The 19,468-nt window shown below is 41.9% G+C and overlaps 1 protein-coding gene across 1 annotated transcript in view; it reads left to right on the top strand.

Annotated features, from left to right (window-relative positions):
- The window catches only part of TAF15 (TATA-box binding protein associated factor 15), a 95,750-nt gene that overhangs the window by 50,118 nt on the left and 26,164 nt on the right, over positions 1 to 19,468 (top strand). The window contains exons 7-9 of the mRNA XM_033922953.1: positions 6,324 to 6,447; positions 13,594 to 13,628; positions 16,019 to 16,051. Coding sequence (XP_033778844.1) covers positions 6,324 to 6,447; positions 13,594 to 13,628; positions 16,019 to 16,051 — 192 coding nt within the window. The remainder of the gene's footprint in view (positions 1 to 6,323; positions 6,448 to 13,593; positions 13,629 to 16,018; positions 16,052 to 19,468) is intronic.

Below are 19,468 nucleotides of genomic sequence, written 5' to 3'. Positions count from 1 at the left end.
AATGGCCTCCAAAACTGAACACAATACTCACAAGTGCAACCTCACCAATGCCCTATATAGGAGCATCAACACCTCCCTTCTTCTGCTGTTTATTCCTCTTTCTATATAGCCTAGCATCCTTCTGGCTACAGCCACCACCTTATCATACTGTTTAGATGCCTTTAGATCCTTGGACTCAATCACCTCAAGGTCCCTCTCTCTGTCAGTGCTTATCAGCCTCTCACTTCCTCAGTGCTACGTGCTGGTGCAGTCATCCTACCCTAGATTTCTGGGACTGCTTTTGTATGTCCCACTTGTCCAGAATGACACACCTATTGCACTGGAAAAAGAGATTATGTTCTTAACCTTGCTAATATCTTTTCCAGTAGATAGGTTTCATTCTGGACCCCTGCACCTGCCTATTGTCTCATTTCAATTTGTTCTTCTCCAAGTCTGTAGCTTGGATGTTAGTCAGCCCTTTGGGCCATGAAGAATATTGTATTTCTAGCATTAATAGGGGTACTAAACCTGAGCACTTCTGATGCTTCTTTTGGCATTTTGTTGATGTCTGTTCTCAGTTTATCTTAGTTATTTGAGCAGAACAGTTCTGTTTGTTGGTGATGGTTTCCCTTTTCCCTACTTTCCCTAATTTTGGGAGAGCTCTTGACTTCTTGGGGACTAACTGTAGATGGCAGTAGAGCTCTCAGTGAAATAAGAGGGTTACAGAAAAAAATCTGGAGTGGATTCCTTCTGCAGAAGCTCGTGGCCTGAGAGAGATAACCCGCTTGTCCAGATGGACACACCCACTGGAAAAGATATTAGCAAGGTAAGAACTTAATCTTTTTGTTTCAGTTGTATGCCCCTGACACAGCCTTGTAGGCGAAACATGGCCACATTGGACACTATTCCTGGGAGCATTTGATTAAACATAAGTTTTTTCTTCACATGATCTTCTGTTTCTTGTTGGATATAGTAGATTGTTTGCCTTGTTGTTTCCTTATTTCCTATGGCCACTTGGGAAATTTTCTTCATGGGCCACAAAACTTTTTGCCCTTACCAAAAGCTCAGAAATTTGTCTGGCATTTAGCATGGTTTTGTGAGAGAACTTTAGCTATTGGTAAATGCCTTACTCTATAGCAGTGTATTGCAAACTGTGCCTCCTGAGATTTCAGTGGGAAGGAGGACATGTGCCGGTGCTGGCTGCCTATAGGCGGAAGGCAAATCCTGTTGGCCAGAGGTTCTCAACACGCCCCACGCCCCAGGGGGTATGCGGCACAGGTGCTGTATGTCTCCCAACTTCCTGCTGTCATCACGTATCTCCCGGGACTCCACCTTCCTCGTTTTCTCTCCCTACCTCAGGACCAGCTGCTGCAGCTCACTATGGATTTAACTTTCACACACAGCTGCTGCTAGCATTAGTTCAGCCACTGTTTCATCAAGTAGCCTCAGGGCCTTTGCTAGGTTGGCCCACTTCGATGATGCAACTTCCTCTTTCATCAGAGGCAGACTATCCTAGCAAAGGCCCCGAGGCTGCCTGATGAAACAGACACCCAGTTTGGGTGTCTGGGTGTTTGAAATTCACAGGTCCCTTTCCAAGTGATATCAGTGTATCTGGTTTTGCTTTACTTGTCTCAGAGAGTATATACTATTTAGACCAGAGTTGAACAAGTTTTTATTCCGATTTGTTTTGATTTTGTGATTACAATATATCAGATTTGAAATGTGTATCCTGCCAGAGCTGGTGTTAAACCGTGAACGTGAGCTAGGATTTAATAGAGCGAGGAAAAGTGTTGTTTGTTTTTTTGTTTACACCACAGCACCAGTGTGGGTAGGAGAGGGCAAAGGGGGTGAAGATGCTATAAAATAAACCCACCAGGATGTTTGAAAAAAACACCCAATTGAGCAGTAAAATCAAATCAAAAAATCGATTCAATAGGCTGAATGGAATCAAAATAATTTTCCTGAATCGGGCAACACTACTACACACTGGAGAGGAGGGTGAGATGATACATGGGGAGAAAGCATATTAGTTGTGAGTGGGGTTGTGGGAAGGGAAGGAAGGAAAATTGTTGCAAGAGGAGGGAGAGTGATGAGTGAGGGAGAAATAGAAATGGAGGAGAGGGAGAAATGGTGCATGAGGAGAGAGCATGTTGGGTTGGGGGTTGGAAAGGAGGGATGTCACTCGAGGGAAGAGGCAAGAAGAGAGAGAGAGGGAAAGCGTACAGGAGGCAGAAAGTGTTGGACTCATGGAGAAGGAGAGATGGACAGAAAAGATGGAAGGAGAAATGTCACACTCGGAAGGGGAAGAGGCAGAGTGAAAAGTTGGACTCATGGAGAGAGAGAGATGTTGGTTGGGGGAGGGAAGGAGGACCAGAGGAGAAGGATGCAGGAGGAAAAGAAAAAAATGTTTGACTGGTGGAAAGGAGGGAGAAATGTTGGACTTGGAGGGGGGCCAGAAAGGAGGAAGGGAGGGAGATGGACTGCAGTGGGCAGAAAGGTGGAAGGTTGAGAGAAATGTTACACTGAGGAGCAGAGGAGAGATGACTCAAAGAAGGGAGAGATACCAGGGAAGGGAAGGAGGGGAGCCTGGTAGCGATAGAGAAATAGTAGTAGTAGTAGAGAGAGATGCCTGATTATGGGAAGGAGAGGAGAGAGATGCCAGACTGGGAAGAGGGAAAAGGAAGGAGAGAGATGTCAGACCTCTGGAAGGAGGGAGAGGTCAGACCATTGAAACAGGGAGGGAAGGGGAGAGAGATGAGAAGGGGAAGGTAAGACATTGGAAAAGTAGATTTTGAGAAGAAAGCAGAAAAATGGGAAAATTGAATATTAACGCTAAAGATGGATGCAGGGCAGAAAGTGAAGAAGGAGAGAAACAGTCGATGGATAAGAAGGCCCTGGAAACACAGTTAAGAGAACAAAAAAATAAAATCACCAGACACCAAAGGTAGAAAAAATTATTTTATTTTCAATATAATTATTGAAATTTGTCAGTTTTGAGAATTTATATCTGCTGTGTGTATATGAAAAATGAATGGAAAAAATTATATTACAATTAGTAAGGGGATGGAGTCTGGGGCAGAGCTTGGGCAGTCTGGTTGGTGGTACTCAGTTGATATTTGTTAGACGTAGGAGGTACTTAACTTTAAGTAGTTGAGAAACACTGCTGTAGGCAATCAGTCAGTGCCAGTGCCTTCTTTTCAGCCCCCTTCCCTGCTGGCATCTCAGGGCCCATCTGGAGGGCCTCTGTACATGTGCAGACATTGATGTTATGATGTCACACATGCACGTGATGTCATCACAGCGACGTCCATGCACTTCCGGGTGCCTCGCACCATGGCCGCTACCTTTAGTGTGTCCTGGCTTGAGAAAGTTTGAGGGACACTGCTCTATAGGGTCTGTGCACCTGTATTTACAAGTTGGTTAATGCAAAGACCTTTTTCTAAGTTATAATCACGCTTCTACCTGCATTATTATTAGGGTTACATAAACACTTAGACTGGAGTATTTTTTTTTAATTGGCTTTTATCAGGTATATATGGTAGAGTAAGTGGATGTCAATAGCCTTTTTGAGATAGTGAAGATAAATGGATGGTTTAAGAATACCTGTAACCCTGTGGCAGGCAAAAGTCATTGTTCAAAACTTTTGTAGAAATTTTTTTCCAAATTGTATAAATTTGATGCTAGTACACTAGTACATGTACTATTATAGATACTTCTGTTACATACCTTCTGGATTCAGTACGCTAGCTGTTCAATCCCTTCCCGCAATCTGGGAGTTGCAGAAATCCTAACACTTTTCTGAGCACATGCTCCTTCAACCTTAGAGAGAGAGTTGGAGCCCTCTGCAGTTTCAGTTTCTCCAAGCAATCTGTGCAGAAGTCTTCTACTGTGCTCTGCTTCTTTTTCTTCTTTTGCTTAAGTTTGTCTTTTTTTGGTGGCTTGAGTGCCCCTTTCAGGTGGGCCTCTGTCGAAGGAAAGAGTGAACTCCCAAGGAGCCAGACTGCTTCTTTACAGAGAAACTTTGGTGGACCTGTGGAGCCAACCTGCTGTGTGCCACCCTTCTCAGACTCGGGGTTCATTCCCCTGGGAGTTCGCTTGCCCTCTGACCTTGTCAGGGGTTTAAGCGCAGGCTGTATGCATCCTGAGTAAAAGACCTTCCGGGTTTCAGGGCGCAGGCTGTGTTTCCCACTCCTGGTTGCATGGAGTGGCTTTGTAGAGGCAGAGGTTACAGTTGGAGTCTGTCCGACTGGCAGTGCGAAGATCTTCAAGTTTGATCATTTGGAATAGTTTCTGAGGCAGAAAATCCTTTCCTCCATTCAGCTGCAGTTTAAACAAAGCTGACAGGCAGGCACTGCACAGACTTTAAGTACACCTCCCTTATTTCCTATGGGAGCTTTGGGGGTGGTCTGAGGAACACGGTAAAACTCTTTTTTTCAGAGTTTCTAAGGGTAGGGTTCAGGTCTCCCACCTCCCTAAATCACAATTTTTTATGTTCGGATTTTATCTTTGCTGTTTTGGGTGCAAATTCGCTAACGGTGGGCATCATGGATTTTTATCGATCTTTCTTTCAGTTTTATTTCTGCCCCAAAACACCTTGGGCTCCTTTTACTAAGGTGCGTTAGCATGATGCGGTATATATAAACTTAAGGTTTAGATTAGATTAGATTAGATTTTTAGCACGTGCTAAAGTTTAGCACACGCTAACTACGTGCTAAATGAAAAATACTAATGCAAGCTCTATGGAGGCGGTAGCATTTAGCGCGTGCAGTATTGTAGCATGTGTAAACCGCTAGTGCACCTTTGTAAAAGGAGCCCCTTGATTTGATTAAAAATTGTTTGAAATGGACTCCTCAGCCAAAGTTGGCCAAAAACTCAATTCGCTAATTTTTGGCTTCATCTTTGGGGTGCCATAGATTTGTAACAAATTTAAATAGTTTCTTCTCGCTTGCTACACCTGCTCAACTACTGATTGCTATCCATCTGTGAAAATTTCAAGGCCTGCTTTCGTTTATTTGCAAAGATATTGCAAGTCAACACAGGAGCAAAAATATTAACACATTTTACCCATTTTTGAAGCCTTGCATTTCAGTTTTGACACCAGCAATCGCTTTGGTTCAAAAAGCATTGGATAGAGCAACTTTTTCTCTACCAGATATCAAATTTTCAGGAGAGTTTTTTTTGTATAGGGAAGAAATTTGCAATTGAATTCAGATGGTCTCAGTAGCGTAATTAACTATTTAAAAGTATTAATTGTATTTGTCATTGGGAGGGTTCTTCAAATATTCATGTTGCTCCACTATTTGGAGAGGACTAATGATTTTCAGCTGTCTGATCATGTTCGTCCACTGCTCTGACCCAGCGTGATCGGTCAGTATCTAAGACCTTGATTGCTTGATGAATTCGTATGGTCATTTCTGCTACTTATATCACCCATGGCAAGCAGCCACCAGTTTCCCTTACGGCCCATTCAACAAGAAGTGTTGCTGCGTTGTGGGCAGAGTCTCACAGGATTCATCCAGATTAAATTTGCAGGGCTGCTACATGGTCCTCTCTTAATATCTTTAACCAGTTTTGGGACTTCGGTGTTGCGAACAGACTCTTCTGTTCCTCCCTAGATGCTGCCGTCACTTTGGTACGTTGCCTAGCGTACTGAATCCGGAAGGGACGTAACAGAATGAAAGATTGGGTTTACATATTTGATAATCTTCTTTCTGTTAGTCCCTGGAAGATTCCGTATGGCCTGCCCTCTCTGTGTAAGCTCAGTTGTTTTGAATCACCTTTTTTCTGCCTCGGTTATTCTCCTTACAGGCTTGAGGATCTTCCAACCAGTAGATGGATCCTGTGGAGAGTATGCATATTGCCGAAGGCTGTTTCATGTGGGTGCTCATAGCACATAGCAGGTTAGTTCTGCGTTGTTCCTCAATGTTTTTCTGTGTTTTATTACTTATTTTCATGTTTTGCAGAGCAGACAAGTTCTGAAACTCTTTGTTGATTGGGAGCTTCCCCAGTACCCCTTTTCTTATCATGGATTTGTTCAGGTATGTTGCTTGGCTTTGGGACTGAACTGCAGAGGGCTCTAACTCCGTCTCTAAGGTGGGAGGAACATGTGCTCAGCAAAGTGTTGGATTTCTACAACTCCCAGATTGTGGGAATGGATTGAATACCTAGCGTACTGAATCATCCAGTAATTAACAGAAAGAAGATTATTGAAGGTGAAAACCTAATCTTCCATTAGACAGTTTTATGTTGCTGTTATTCAAATTCAAGCTGAGTGTTAAAAGTAGTAACTAAGCATCTAAATAAATGTTTTAATAAATGAGTTGACAGTCTTTATATTTTTCCAGCTGAAGATTGTGATACCAACAGATTCAGCGACGATAATAGAAAATTTGGTGGTTCATATGGACAGGGAGGCAATAGAGGGCATGGGGGATATGACGATAGAAGAAGTCCTATAGGAGGAATGAGGTAAGTAACAAGCCGTAGGAATCTTCAGCTTTGTGCAACTAAAATTAGAACTAGTTGATTTCCATATCTAACACATTATGCACACAGCTGTTTAAGACACTTGAGTCTAGAAGGAGTTCAAGATCCTACCTAGTTTCTGTCTACGGCAGGGGTCTCAAAGCCCCTCCTTGAGGGCCGCAATCCAGTCGGATTTTCAGGATTTCCCCAATGAATATGCATCAAAAGCAGTGCATGCACATAGATCTCATGCACATTCATTGGGGAAATCCTGAAAACCCGACTGGATTGCGGCCCTCGAGGAGGGACTTTGACACCCCTGCTCTAGCTATTAGACATATGCAACGCTTTACCTCAGGGATCTCAAATCCCTCCTCGAGGGCCGTAATCCAGTCGGGTTTTCAGGATTTCCCCAATGAATATGCATTGAAAGCAGTGCATGCACATAGATCTCATGCATATTCATTGGGGGAAATCCTGAAAACCCGACTGGATTGCGGTCCTCAAGGAGGGACATTGAGATCCCTGGTCTACAGGGATTGTTAACACTACCTCCCTAGTAAAGAGTATAAATATGGAAAGTCTATATTTTTCTCCAAGGACAAGCAGGCTGAATAATCCACACTGATGGGTGACATTGACAGAGCTACGATGCAGAGATGCCTCCCAGCATTCTGTTTTTAGAAACTTCTGGGAGCAGCCAAGCACGTATCTTCTGCCTGTTATTACCATGGAGTACCAAACTAGTTTTAACATACCCATGGAGCAGAGAGGTCACTTCTTGATTTTCGTATCTTCATTTTTTAATTTGCAATTTGTCATTGTCTTCCCTTGAAAATTCTCAGGTAGTGTAAGTGTTGCCTTGGGTTAGTGCCGTCAGCCCCTCCTTTAATGATCCAGTTAGTTTTTCAGCACTTTTCTTCTTTGTTCCATGACTGACGAGACTAGACTTGTCTAGTCTGTGGACTTCAGGCCAGAACCTAGCCCACCAAGTGCTTTTTCTGGCCCTCAAGCTTGGCAAATTCTTGTGCTTACAGAGGAATTCCTGCTTCCCTGCTGCAAACATGAGCTGTGTAGTGCTGGAAGTTCAGGTTGATCTTGCAGTTTCAAGTCTAGCAAGACTTTAAACTGTGAGACCAATCCAAACTTCTGGCACTATGTGGCTTGAGCTCACAGAGAGCCAGTTCATGATAGTGAAGCAGGAATCCCACTGTTTCTTTTGCAGCTGAATCCAGTTAAGGGAAAAGACTGATTTATTATTTGTGATTAACCGCTATTGAAAAGGTGACTAAAACTCAACAAGAACAAAAAATGTTTTGTTGAATTCTGTTAGAGCTAGCAATTTGTAATACAACAGCCATACCCCATCCTTTTTATGTGAGAAAAGAAAGTAAGTTACAGAAGATGAAAAATCAGACGTTCTCATCATTTTGGACCCACTACTTTAGTCATCTTTTCCCAGAGCTGGTCTTTTTATGCTGCCGCGGAAACGTGCTCAGGGTGTTCATTAGTAGAATGTGGTTTTTTTTGCGCACAATTTTTATAAGCACCCAGAGAGTTGCATGTACATTATCATTTCATGGCTACAGCACTTCCTTAACCCTACATTCTTGTACAATCCCACTCTATTCCTGGACAAGTGGGTTATGCATCCCATCTCATGGACTTCTCTCTGACTTTCAGTTGTCTTCCTACAAGCGAGACAGTACTACTACTACTATTATCATTTCTGTAGCAAGGCGTACCCAATGCTGTACTGTCCTTGCTCAGAAGAGCTAACAATCTAATTTGACAGACAGGACATCTCAGGGTTAGGGAGATTACGGTAGAGGAAATGATACAGTGGGTATAGGGGGAAGAACTTAGGGGAGATCCTTGTTGGTAAGGCTTCTTGTTGGTAAGGGACACACCTCTTGTGGGGCTTGTGTCTACTGCCAATTTGCTTGGAATACGGATCGTGTAACTGTACCAAATACTAACAAGATATACCACCTGTGAGATGGGGCAGATTGTAATTCGTCCCAGTTGGTGTATGGGATCAAATGTCCTTTTGATTTATTTTACATAGGACAAACGAGATGCAGTGTTAAGGTGAGAGTGGCTGAGTATCTGAGCTGCATAAAGACTGGAAAAGTTGAGGCACCTTTAATTGCCCACTGACAAGAACAAAACCATGGCTTAGGGGAGTTACGATTTTTTTGTCATCAAACAAATCCATCTTGATCGAGGTGGGGATGTTTCTCGGATACTTACGAACCATGAAAATAGGTTGGTTTATGCGTGACATACTGTGTCCCTCAAGGGATTGAATAAAGAATTGAGTGGGTCACATAATACTGATGTTGTGTGTTCTTAATACCAGTGACATCATGCAGTGACAAGAAGGATATATGCTGATGTGGCTGAGCCATAATATCCGTTACGTGTCAGACCTGCTTCGTATGATAGAGACGTTTAAATACCTACATTATATAAATGCGCATGAGTCAAATCTCTTTCATTTGAAAGGAAACTCTGCAATGAGAGGGCATAGGATGAAGTTAAGAGGTGATAGGCTCAGGAGTAATCTAAGGAAATATTTTTTTACAGAAAGAGTGGTAGATGCATGGAACAGTCTCCCAGAAGAGGTGGTGGAGACAGAGACTATGTCTGAATTCAAAAGGGCCTGGGATAAGCATGTGGGATCTCTCGGAGAGAGAAAGAGATAATGGTTACTGCGGATGGGCAGACTAGATGGGCCATTTGACCTTTATTAGCCATCATGTTTCTATGTATATATTACATTACATTACATTACATTAGGGATTTCTATTCCGCCATTACCTTGCGGTTCAAGGCGGCTTACAAAAAGATTTATAAAATGGGGTTACAATGTAGGAATTGAAGATACATTAGAGTGGCAGTTAGGTAGTTTCGAGGTAAGGATAATTACAGTTTACAGTAAATTGTGTACATGGAGGTAAAATTAGGTGAAGTTAGGGCTGATTTAGGAGTTTCTTAAAAAGTATTGTTTTTATTTCTTTTCTGAATGTCTTGTAGTCTGATGTGGTCATCAGTAGTTTGGAAATTCGGGTATCCATTTTTGCGGCTTGAGTGGCTAGGAGGCCATCGTGAAGTTTTGATCTTCTTACTTCATTGATCGGGGGGGGTATGAATGGGGAGTGCGTTTTTCTGTGTCTGAGTGTGGATGCTTGGTTGAGGCGGTTATTCAGGTAGGAAGGACTGTCTCCGTTTAGGGATTTAAATAGCATGCAGTAGAATTTGAATTGTATTCTTCCTTGGATTGGTAGCCAATGTGAGTTGATGTAAGCTTCTGTGATGTGGTCAAATTTTCTTAATGAGAAGATGAGTCTCAAGGCTGTGTTTTGGATTGTTTGAAGTTGTTTGATCATAGTAGCAGGGCATGGGAGGAATAGGATGTTGCAATAGTCTAGCAGTCCTAGGATTAGAGATTGTACTATAAGCTGGAATTGATTTCTTTCAAAAAATTTCCGGACTTGTCTCAAATTTCTCATGATTGTGAAGGATTTCTGGATTGTATTATTTATTTGTGGTTGCATGGTACAGCTTCTGTCTAAGGTCATTCCTAGTAGTTTTATGGTGGTTTGGATGGGGTAGTTGATAGAGTTGATTTCTAAATTTTTTGAGGTTTGGATTTTGTCATTTTCGAATAGGATGAGTTTGGTTTTGTCTGGGTTGAGTTTAAGTTTGTGATCTTTCATCCAGATCGTAACTGTATTAAGTATTCTGTGTAGGATGTTTGGCATGGTGGGTTTAGGTTGATCGTAAGGTGTGAGGATGGTAATGTCGTCCGCGTAGCTGTAGGTAATTATACCTAGATTGTTCAGATGTGTTCCGAGAGAGGCAGTGTATAGGTTGAAGAGGGTGGGTGATAGTGGGGAACCCTGTGGTACTCCGCAGGGGTTTGCCCAAGGTTCTGATTTTACGTTGTTTGATTTTACGCTGTAGGTTCTGGATTTTAGGAAGCCTTCAAACCAAGCGTATACTTTATCAGAGATACCTATTGCGTCCAAAATTTGCAGAAGGATATTGTGATCCACTAGGTCAAAGGCTGCGGTTAGGTCTAATTGTATAAGGAGCATTTTTTTCCCTGTGCTGAGGTGTTGTCTGATTGTGTCCATAAGGGAGGCTAGGAGAGTTTCTGTGCTGAAATTGGATCTGAAGCCAGATTGTGTGGGGTGGAGTATGTTATGGTCATCCAGATAATTAGTGAGTTGTTTGGCCACTAGGCCTTCTGTAAGTTTGACGTATAGCGGTATTGAGGCAATAGGTCTGAAGTTGGAGGGTTGGTCTGGTGGTCCTTTTGGATCTTTTTGGATTGGAGTGATGATGATTTTGCTGAGTGCAGTGGGGAAAATGCCATCCGTGAGCGTGGATTGAATCCATTGTAGAAGTAGTGTTCGGAATTTTACACTGGAGGTGGTGAGGAGGTATGAGGGGCAGTGGTTGTAGTCACAGGAGGCGTGGCTGTATTTTTTGTAGAGGTTATTGAACTGAAAGGATTGTTTTTTAATTGTTTTGAAAGGTTATGTGTGGTTGAATCAATTTGAAAAAAGTTTTTTGTAGTATTTTAGTTCCTCCTCCTGAAGAAGCACACAGTGAAACACGATTGTGTTGAGAAAGGGAAGGTGTATATGTATGTGTGTATATATATATATATATATATATATATATATATATATATATACACACACACATATATATATATATATATATGTATATATTTTTTTTATTTTTTGAGATTGGGCTGATTCACAATCGGGGTTAGAAATTTATGGACACTGTTTTCTTTTCACTCTACACTGAAGTGACTTCAACCGCTGACAGACCCCTGTCTGGAAACTGATCACTGCCTTTGGCGTTTTGGATTTTGCCAATTAGTTGCCACTGCAAAGTAAGCAACTTTTTTCATATTGAAACGTTAAAGGAGGCAGGCAGGGTGTGCAATGATGTACAGGTGAATACCTCTGCGGCTGGATATTATTTTAACTCAACACAACACTTTATTTCATATTTATTTTTATTTATGTTTTAGTTTATTTAGTTAGGTATAGAGGATCTTATTATATGGTGATCTTGACGGATGCCAGTCTTTACAGCCAGTGGGGGGATGCGTTGTGCAGACAGTCTGGTCCAGGGCGTTGGTCACCTTCTGAAAGGAAGTGGTCAAATCGCTTGGAGCTTCGAGCACTCTAGATGGCTCTCCTAAGCTTCGAGAGCATGCTGCAGAACAAGGTGGTTCAAGTCTTCTTGGACAGTGCCACAGCGGTAGCCTATGTTATTCATCAAGGGGGGCATCAGGAGCATACTTCTGTGGCAATAGGCTTCACTGTTCTTGTCATTAGGCAGAAAACCACCTTTTGGCGCCATCAGCATCACACTTGGCTGGAATGGACAATGTGCAAGCGTCTTATCTCACCTGTCAAACTCTGGATCCAGGGGAATGGTCCCTGTCCCAGAGAGCCTTCCAAAAGATAGTAGAGAGATGGGGACTCCCGATTTTCAAACTGATGGTGTCGGCATCTGCCAAGTAGGAGGCTCTTTTCTCCATCCGCCATCGCGAACCAAACTACGAAGAATTGAATGTCATGGTGCAGTCATGGCCACAAGAGGCCTTCTCTGTCTTTCCTCAGTAGCCCTTGATAGGCCATCTTCTGAGGAGAATCAAGATATGTCAGGGTCAGGTCATTCTCGTAAATGAAGTTTCCTACAAGAGATCTCACGAGATGGGATGCATAGCCCACTTGTCCAGGAATAGAGTGGATTTAAAAGAAAGAAGATTAGCACAGCTAAGAACATAATCTTTCCTTAATTGATGTGATCACCTCAGCTGGGGGGTTCCCTCTTCATCAGTCTTCTCATTCCCTTTAGTAAACCAACAAAATAAGTTATGGATAATTCATGTTGGCACAAAATAAAATGGCACTCGCTATTGCTAGCTACAGAAAAATAAGCTAACCTTTTTCTCTATTTCAAGCCATGTTCTAAATCCCCAACATTAGAAAAACCAGGCATTTTTTTTAGCCTTCAGTCATATGCATGCTTCTTTGCATCTGGGTTTAAGATGGCTACACAATTCATTGGGCAAAGTTTTCTTGCGTGCTGTACATTGAGCATAGTATGGCTGTGATTTGCAAAAAATTGTGTGTAGAACTCATACTGAGCTGTGTGCTCTCTCTCCCACACTCTATTACATTGGCCTCTGAGTTTATAAAGTGCCCCCTGGTAAGGTATGAATGATAAAAACTACATGGGACGAAGGAATTTAATCTTTTGGAAAACCTTGCTTATCTGAGAGTATGAAGTTTGCATGTGATGACATGTAGCCAGTGTTATGGAGAGTCCTCTTAGGTTAATATGTAACTTAACTTGATCTGCATTTTGTGCTGCAGGTTTCCGAATGAATTGTAACTTCATGACCTCTGCTCCTGAAGCTTGCTTTCATGTAAATCCGTGTGCTCATGTCCTCAGAATGTACCTCTGTGATTGATGCACAATAACTGCTACTTCTGAGGACATCATATAGCTATAAATTACGAAAGAACCAAATGCCTATCCTGATTTTGATATTACATGTTTGACTTATATGGGAATGGCATCTTTTTCAGATTATTTTTTAAAATTGTAAACCAAAGACACACTAGTAAGTTTGATAGAATGTTTGGCAATATCCTTTTTTGTTTGGGGTTGGGTTTTTGGTTTGTTTGTTTGTATTTTTGCATAGTAGATAATAGAGAATGACACGGTGACAAAATTCATCACCGTTCCCGTCCCCGCGGATAACTGCGGGAAATAATCTCATTTCATTTTTTAGTATCTATTTCAGCCTCAGTTTTTCTACCCCAGCATTCTTCAACGCAAAGCTTGAGATTCAGTGGTTGGGGCCATTCATACTCTGATTCTTCCCTCTCTCCTTAAAGAATGACATGAAGATGTTTGCGCAGGGACGGGAACGGTGTTGAATTTTGTCACCGTGTCTTTCTCTAGTAGATAACTTCCCTCCCTGCTGCTTCCTCATCCTCCCCACCCCCAAGCTGGTAGTCATTTAAAGTGTACGGTAGAGCTGAGCCTTGAGCTCAACGCATAAGACATAAGGAAGAAATCATTTCTTAAATTTTTCCTCTGCAGTGGTGGTGACCGTGGTGGCTTCAAAAATTTTGGTGGTAAGTGCCGAGTATCTAAATTTTCAGTGGAAATCTATCTAAGTAAAAGCCACCTTTCCTAGTTTCAGTATTGTAGAAGCAATTTTAGCAGATTCTCCTTAGGCTGTTGTGTCACTTGCTTAAAGGGGGGTGTCTTACAATGCAAGGTGAGTTTCTCCTTGGAATTGCATGAGAGGCTGTGGTAAGGATTTTCACGGGGTAGCTTGTTAAACTAAATACGTACAGAATTCTGCTTGGAACGTTTTGAATCAGCACTTAACAAGAAACACCAGCAGAGTTCCAATTGGCAACGGCAAGGTATCAGACAAGTCTGAATATTCTCATAATGTAAACCTGCCACTAATTTAAAAAAATGACTGGCTAAGCTTGATGCCATGTACAGGGACACTGGAAAATTGAAATATCTTGATTTGGGTGCATTTGCCTTGCACACTCCCTCTACCACTCACCCCAGTTTCAATTCTGGTGCCTGAGGGCTGCGACCCAGTCAAGTTTTCAGGATATCAGTATTGAATGAGAGTTGCATATTCATTAGGGATATCTGAAAACCTGACTGGTTTGTGGCCCTTAAGGACTATAGTTTGACCCCGGTTCTAAGTGAGCAGTTTGGTCATACCAGATAGCCTAAATCTCAGGTAATTGCAATAAGGAGAAATGCATATGCATCAAGCAAAAGTGGATTGGGGGAGGGGACTTAAAAAAAAATAAGCGATCAATCACATTTATAATAAACTTAATCTTTTCCTAGGTTCTAATCTCCTCCTACTACTTTGAATCATTTCTATAGTGCTACTAGGTGAACACAGCACTATACACATTATATGTAGACACTGTCTCTGTCCCTAGTGGGCTCACAATCGAGTCTTTCCTTGGAGTAACCCTAATTCTGTCCTTAAATGGTGACAAAGCCATCTCTGGGGGAGACGTGTCCCATGTTACCCATTTGTTTAGTTTGCTAACAGAATTATATACGTTGCTTTCAGCAAGCTTTTGTATTCATAGAGCTGTAAGACCTAATCCTTGGCCTGCAAGTGAAACCGTAGCTTATACAGCTGAAGTCTGCTTTTAGTAAACTTGTGGCATGAACCTTTTTCTGGGGTGCATTACTCCATTTCTGATCTTTTAAAGGGCCAAATGATAACTGTCCAAGACCATGTCTTCAGCTGCTAAGGTTTATTTATTGATTGATTTGCTCAATTATTTAGCCCGTCCTCCCAAAGGAGCCCTGAATGGGTTACAAAGAACATCCACAATACAATCGAGACAGCACAGAGATGACATAATTTACAATATAGACAATGACAATAAAACCTATACACTAAATAGCATCTGTTGAGAGTATGTGGCATAGGTGTGTTGACTCTGAACGGCATTTCTGGGTGCACGTCCTTAAGGTTGACCTTGAAGGAATCCTCGAGCCCCCTCCCCCCTCTTTAAGATCTCTGTCCACTTTTCAGTTGGCTGTAAAATGCTGATCTAGGGATTTTGGTGTCCTTTTTATGACATGGCATTGCACAGAAGCTCAGGTTTCATTACTATTTCCATAGCGTAGTTTTAACTATGAAAATCATCCCTTTTTGCCTTTAATGCTGTGTATTCTACATCAGTGGTTCCCAACCCTCTCCTGGAGGACCACCAGACAGTCAGGTTTTCAGAATAGCCCTAATGAATATGCATGAGAGAGATTTGATCACCATATCCTATTAATCTCTCTATCCTCAAAAATGGATTTCCTGTCCCACCAACTCTCTTTCTTCTTCCCTTTTTAAGTTCAATCAATTTGTACCTTGCTTAATCTTTTGTAAACCGCATAGAACTTCACGGTATTGCGGTATATAAATTGTTATTATTATTATTTGCATATAATGGAGGTGGCAGGCATGCAGATCTGCCCCATGCATATTCATTAGGGCTCTCCTGAAAACCTGACTGGCTGGTGGTTCTACATGACCCAGACTTAATGGTATTTTGTAAATTTCTTGGGACTTAACTCCTTGGTTGCTACTTTCTCCCTATTGAGAAAAGCACAAGTCGATGTACTTATTGTGTGCAATGTTAAGCAAGTATATTGCAATGATCAATTCATATTCTTCATGGCATGTCTTGTGTCCATATCGTTCCCAAAGGCAGCCTGAAGCTGCCTTGAAACAAACTGTAGTTTGCACATGGAGTATTAAAGAAACTTTGCTCCCATTATAAATTTTACCTAAGACCATACAAGGTTTAATAAAATAGCAATATGCTAGATCTTGTAAAATTTATTTTCAGTATCCCAGGCTTAAGACATGCTTCCTTAACTTGGGGAGGGGAGTGTACAAACCGTATTTTTTAACCCAGTATTGTTTCTTTTCTGTTGACCTCTCCCCACTTCACCCTTCCCATCTCTACAGGTCCAAGAGATTATGGACAAAAATCCAATACTGGTAAGATTTCATAAGCTGTTTTCAGGTGGTTTTCCAGAAAGAGCTGATTCTTCTTTTATGTGAATGTCTCACATTTAACAATTTGGGAATTTGTAACATGTTTCCTACAAAGTATTGCAGCACTCAAAATTTGACAGGCTGGAGAAATGGGTAGTCTGCATATTCAGGTCTGTTAAGTGCTTGTAGATTATCCATACAAAGGATTACATGGAAACACAGTGAAAAATGCAAACGGCTCTTGAATTGTGAAAGCAAAATGTGCCTTAGCAACATATTCATTTAAACAAGGTCCATCTAATATAATAAAGCCCTAAGCGCGCATGCGCACTCTCACCTGTGTGCTCCCGTTTTCCGTGCGCTGTAAGGCACTGCAGGTAGGAGTGCGCATGCGCAAGAATCCCCCGAGGCGGCTGCAGGCTGCGGCGGGAGATGGCTGAAGCCTGGCTGGAGGAGGATGAGGAGGAGCTGAGAGAGAGACAGAAACAGATGGATGAGAAGGACAGAGGGGCTACTAGGGGGACCAGGAAAGATGGTAGGGGATAGGGAGAGATAGACTTCAGGGAGTATGGAGGGGGCAGGAAAGAGAAAGATGATGTTGGGGAAGGACAGAGGGGGACAGGAAAGGGAAAGATGGCAAAAGAGGTGAAACAAGGTCAGAGAGAGATGGTAGAGTGTGTGAAAGGGGGAAAGGGAGAGATGAAAATGGTAGGACCACTGCTGCTTTCGGGCACTGAGGGAGGAAAGGTTTGTATGTCAGAACTGCTGCTGCCGCCTCGGGTAAGTAAAGACCCTGTCAGGAGAGCCAAAAGGGTACAAAGGAAATGGTGAAAGGTGAGGTGATGGGACTGGGATCAGTGGGAGGCAGGGTCTGGGCATGATAGAGGCGGGGCATGGGTGGGGTCAGGGTATAGGTGGGGCTATTCTAGCACCCATTACTGTAACGAATGTAACGGGCTAAAACACTAGTAGATTTTATAAATTGGCTCTATGTCAGAATCGATATTGACCAAGAACCTCGCCAATGAAAGAATATAAAAAACTGTGATGTCTATCTGTTACCTATATATTTAAATAAAAGTGGCCATGTTCTTTAAAATGAACTGTGATTGATATACAGTATAATAAGCACAAACAAAAAAAACTGCAGACAAATGTAGAAGACGCAGACTTTTGCAAAAACATGCATGTTGCATTTGGTCTTTACATAAGAATAATCTCACTGGGTCAGACCAATGGTCCATCTAGGTCAGTGGCCAAAACCCAAAGAGCAGCAACATTCCATTCTACCGATCCAGGGCAAGCAGTGGCTTTCCCCATGTTTGTTTTATTAGCATTTGCTATACCGCATCAGCTTATCACAGGCCTAAGCGGTTTACATTGACATACAAATAATTTATGAAAGGCAAACTTTTCTTAAAACCAGCTACGTTATCTTCTCTTACCACAACCTCTGGCAAGCTATTCCAGAACTTAACTATTCTCTGAATGAAAAAATATTTCTTCCTATTGGTTTTAAAAGTATTTCCCTGTAACTTCATCGAGTGTCCCTTAGTCTTTGTAATTTTTGACAGAGTGAAAAATCAATCCACTTGTAGCCGTTCTACTCCACTCAGGATTTTGTAGACTTAATCATATCTCCCCTCAGCCGTCTCTTTTCCAAGCTGAAGAGCCCTAACCTCTTTTTTTTTTTTTCAAATTTTATTTATTAGTTTTTCATTCATACAGTAATTGAAACACATAAAATATAATTAATTATTATATGACATTTGTAACTACAATCAATACATCATATCATAAATGATAAATCCCACCCCCTTTTTCCCAATTCCTATTTCCAAAAATTTTACATATCCCTCCCTATCCCAATAAACCTACTACCAATGTGCTAATAAATCTGATCATTAGAATAGTTTGTCAATGGTTCCCAAATTTTCTTAAAATTGTGAAGATTCCCTTGTTGTAATGCCAACACTTTTTTTTGGGTCACCAAGCCGCAAAATGGTATAAATTGTTATATGGATTTTTAAATAAAAAAAAGAAAACTGGACTTAGGGATATTTGGAGTATTGAGATTGGACAGACAATTTCTGCTTCTCAATGGCCACGATTTTGGTCCTGGAGATTAAGGTCTACAAGGTCAGCATCTATGAATCAAACATGGATGTTTTTGTTACATAGAGTGTTAAGGACCCCTACGCGCCTGCAAAAGATAGATAGTACTAGATCCAATAGATGCTGGCATTGTAGAATAGAAATAGGGACGTTAGATCATTTAATATTTTTTTGTCCCTGTGTTAATGACTTTTGGAATTTAATTTGGCCCCAAATTAATAAGTTCCTAGAAAATCATGTAGGACTCTCATATGACACCATACTATTTGGCACTGCAATGAGAACTCAGAGTCCGATTTCAGCTAATAATAACAAGCTACTATTAATATTGACAGGGGTCGCCATGCAACAAATTACTCAAAATTGGAAGGATTATACCAAATTAAATTATACATTCTGGTGGAACTCTGTCTGTCATATATACAAAATGGCCCTAACCTCTTTAGTCTTTCCTCATACGAGAGGAATTCCATCCCCTTTATCATCTTGGTAGTTCTTCTTTGAACCTTTTCTAGCGCCACTATATCTTTCTTGAGATAAGGAGACAGAATTGATTGCAGTACTCTAGGTGAAGTTTTACCATGGAGCGATTTTTGATTAAAAGCTTCCATCTGCCTCAAAACCCTCTGATTTTGATAAAAATCACTTGGTATGGGCCCCTCAGGCTGTGATACCCCTACGTAATGCCAGATTTGCACTTGATAGTTGGCTGAGGAGCTTCCATATAACATGGGGCACATGAGGGAACAATTAGGAGCCTTGGGCTGAGCCTCTCGTGGTACCTCCAGGACTGGGGGGATTGCAGATGACTCCTTTGTGTGGGGGGAAAAATTGCCTCCAGAGCATCTGGGTAGCGATAGGGTGACACACAGATGCATGGATTCCAAGGAGCCCAAGAGAAGGAAGCCCAGAAGGGGTCCTTGGGCAGGGTTATATCCCTGATTTTGTAAGCCTAATGTGGAAGGCCTACTTAAAATTGTCAGGGTTCCCAGGCACTGGCAGAAGAGGTCCTCGGGCAGAGTCCAAAAACCCAGTCTGGGGGGACTGGAAGTCTGAATCTGTGCCTTTGCTATCTCAGAGTGAATCTTCCCTTGGAGATGTGAAGGCCCAAGCAGAGACCGTGAGTCCAGAGGCAGTAGTAGCACTGGACCAGGGGAGGACCCGACGGTACGCAGTCTAAAGCATCAGCCTTGTTGGAGCTTATTACTGAGACACTGTGAGAATTAAAACTGGATTCTACGCAGGCATCTGCTCCGTAGTGCTCTGTTATAAGTGCTTCCCAGGCTCAAACTCTCTTTAGCAACA

The sequence above is a fragment of the Geotrypetes seraphini genome, chromosome 15 (assembly GCF_902459505.1).
Source record: "Geotrypetes seraphini chromosome 15, aGeoSer1.1, whole genome shotgun sequence".
NCBI lineage: Eukaryota > Metazoa > Chordata > Amphibia > Gymnophiona > Dermophiidae > Geotrypetes > Geotrypetes seraphini.
Note: the sequence above shows the minus strand (reverse complement) of the source record. Positions and strands in the feature narration are given on the sequence as shown.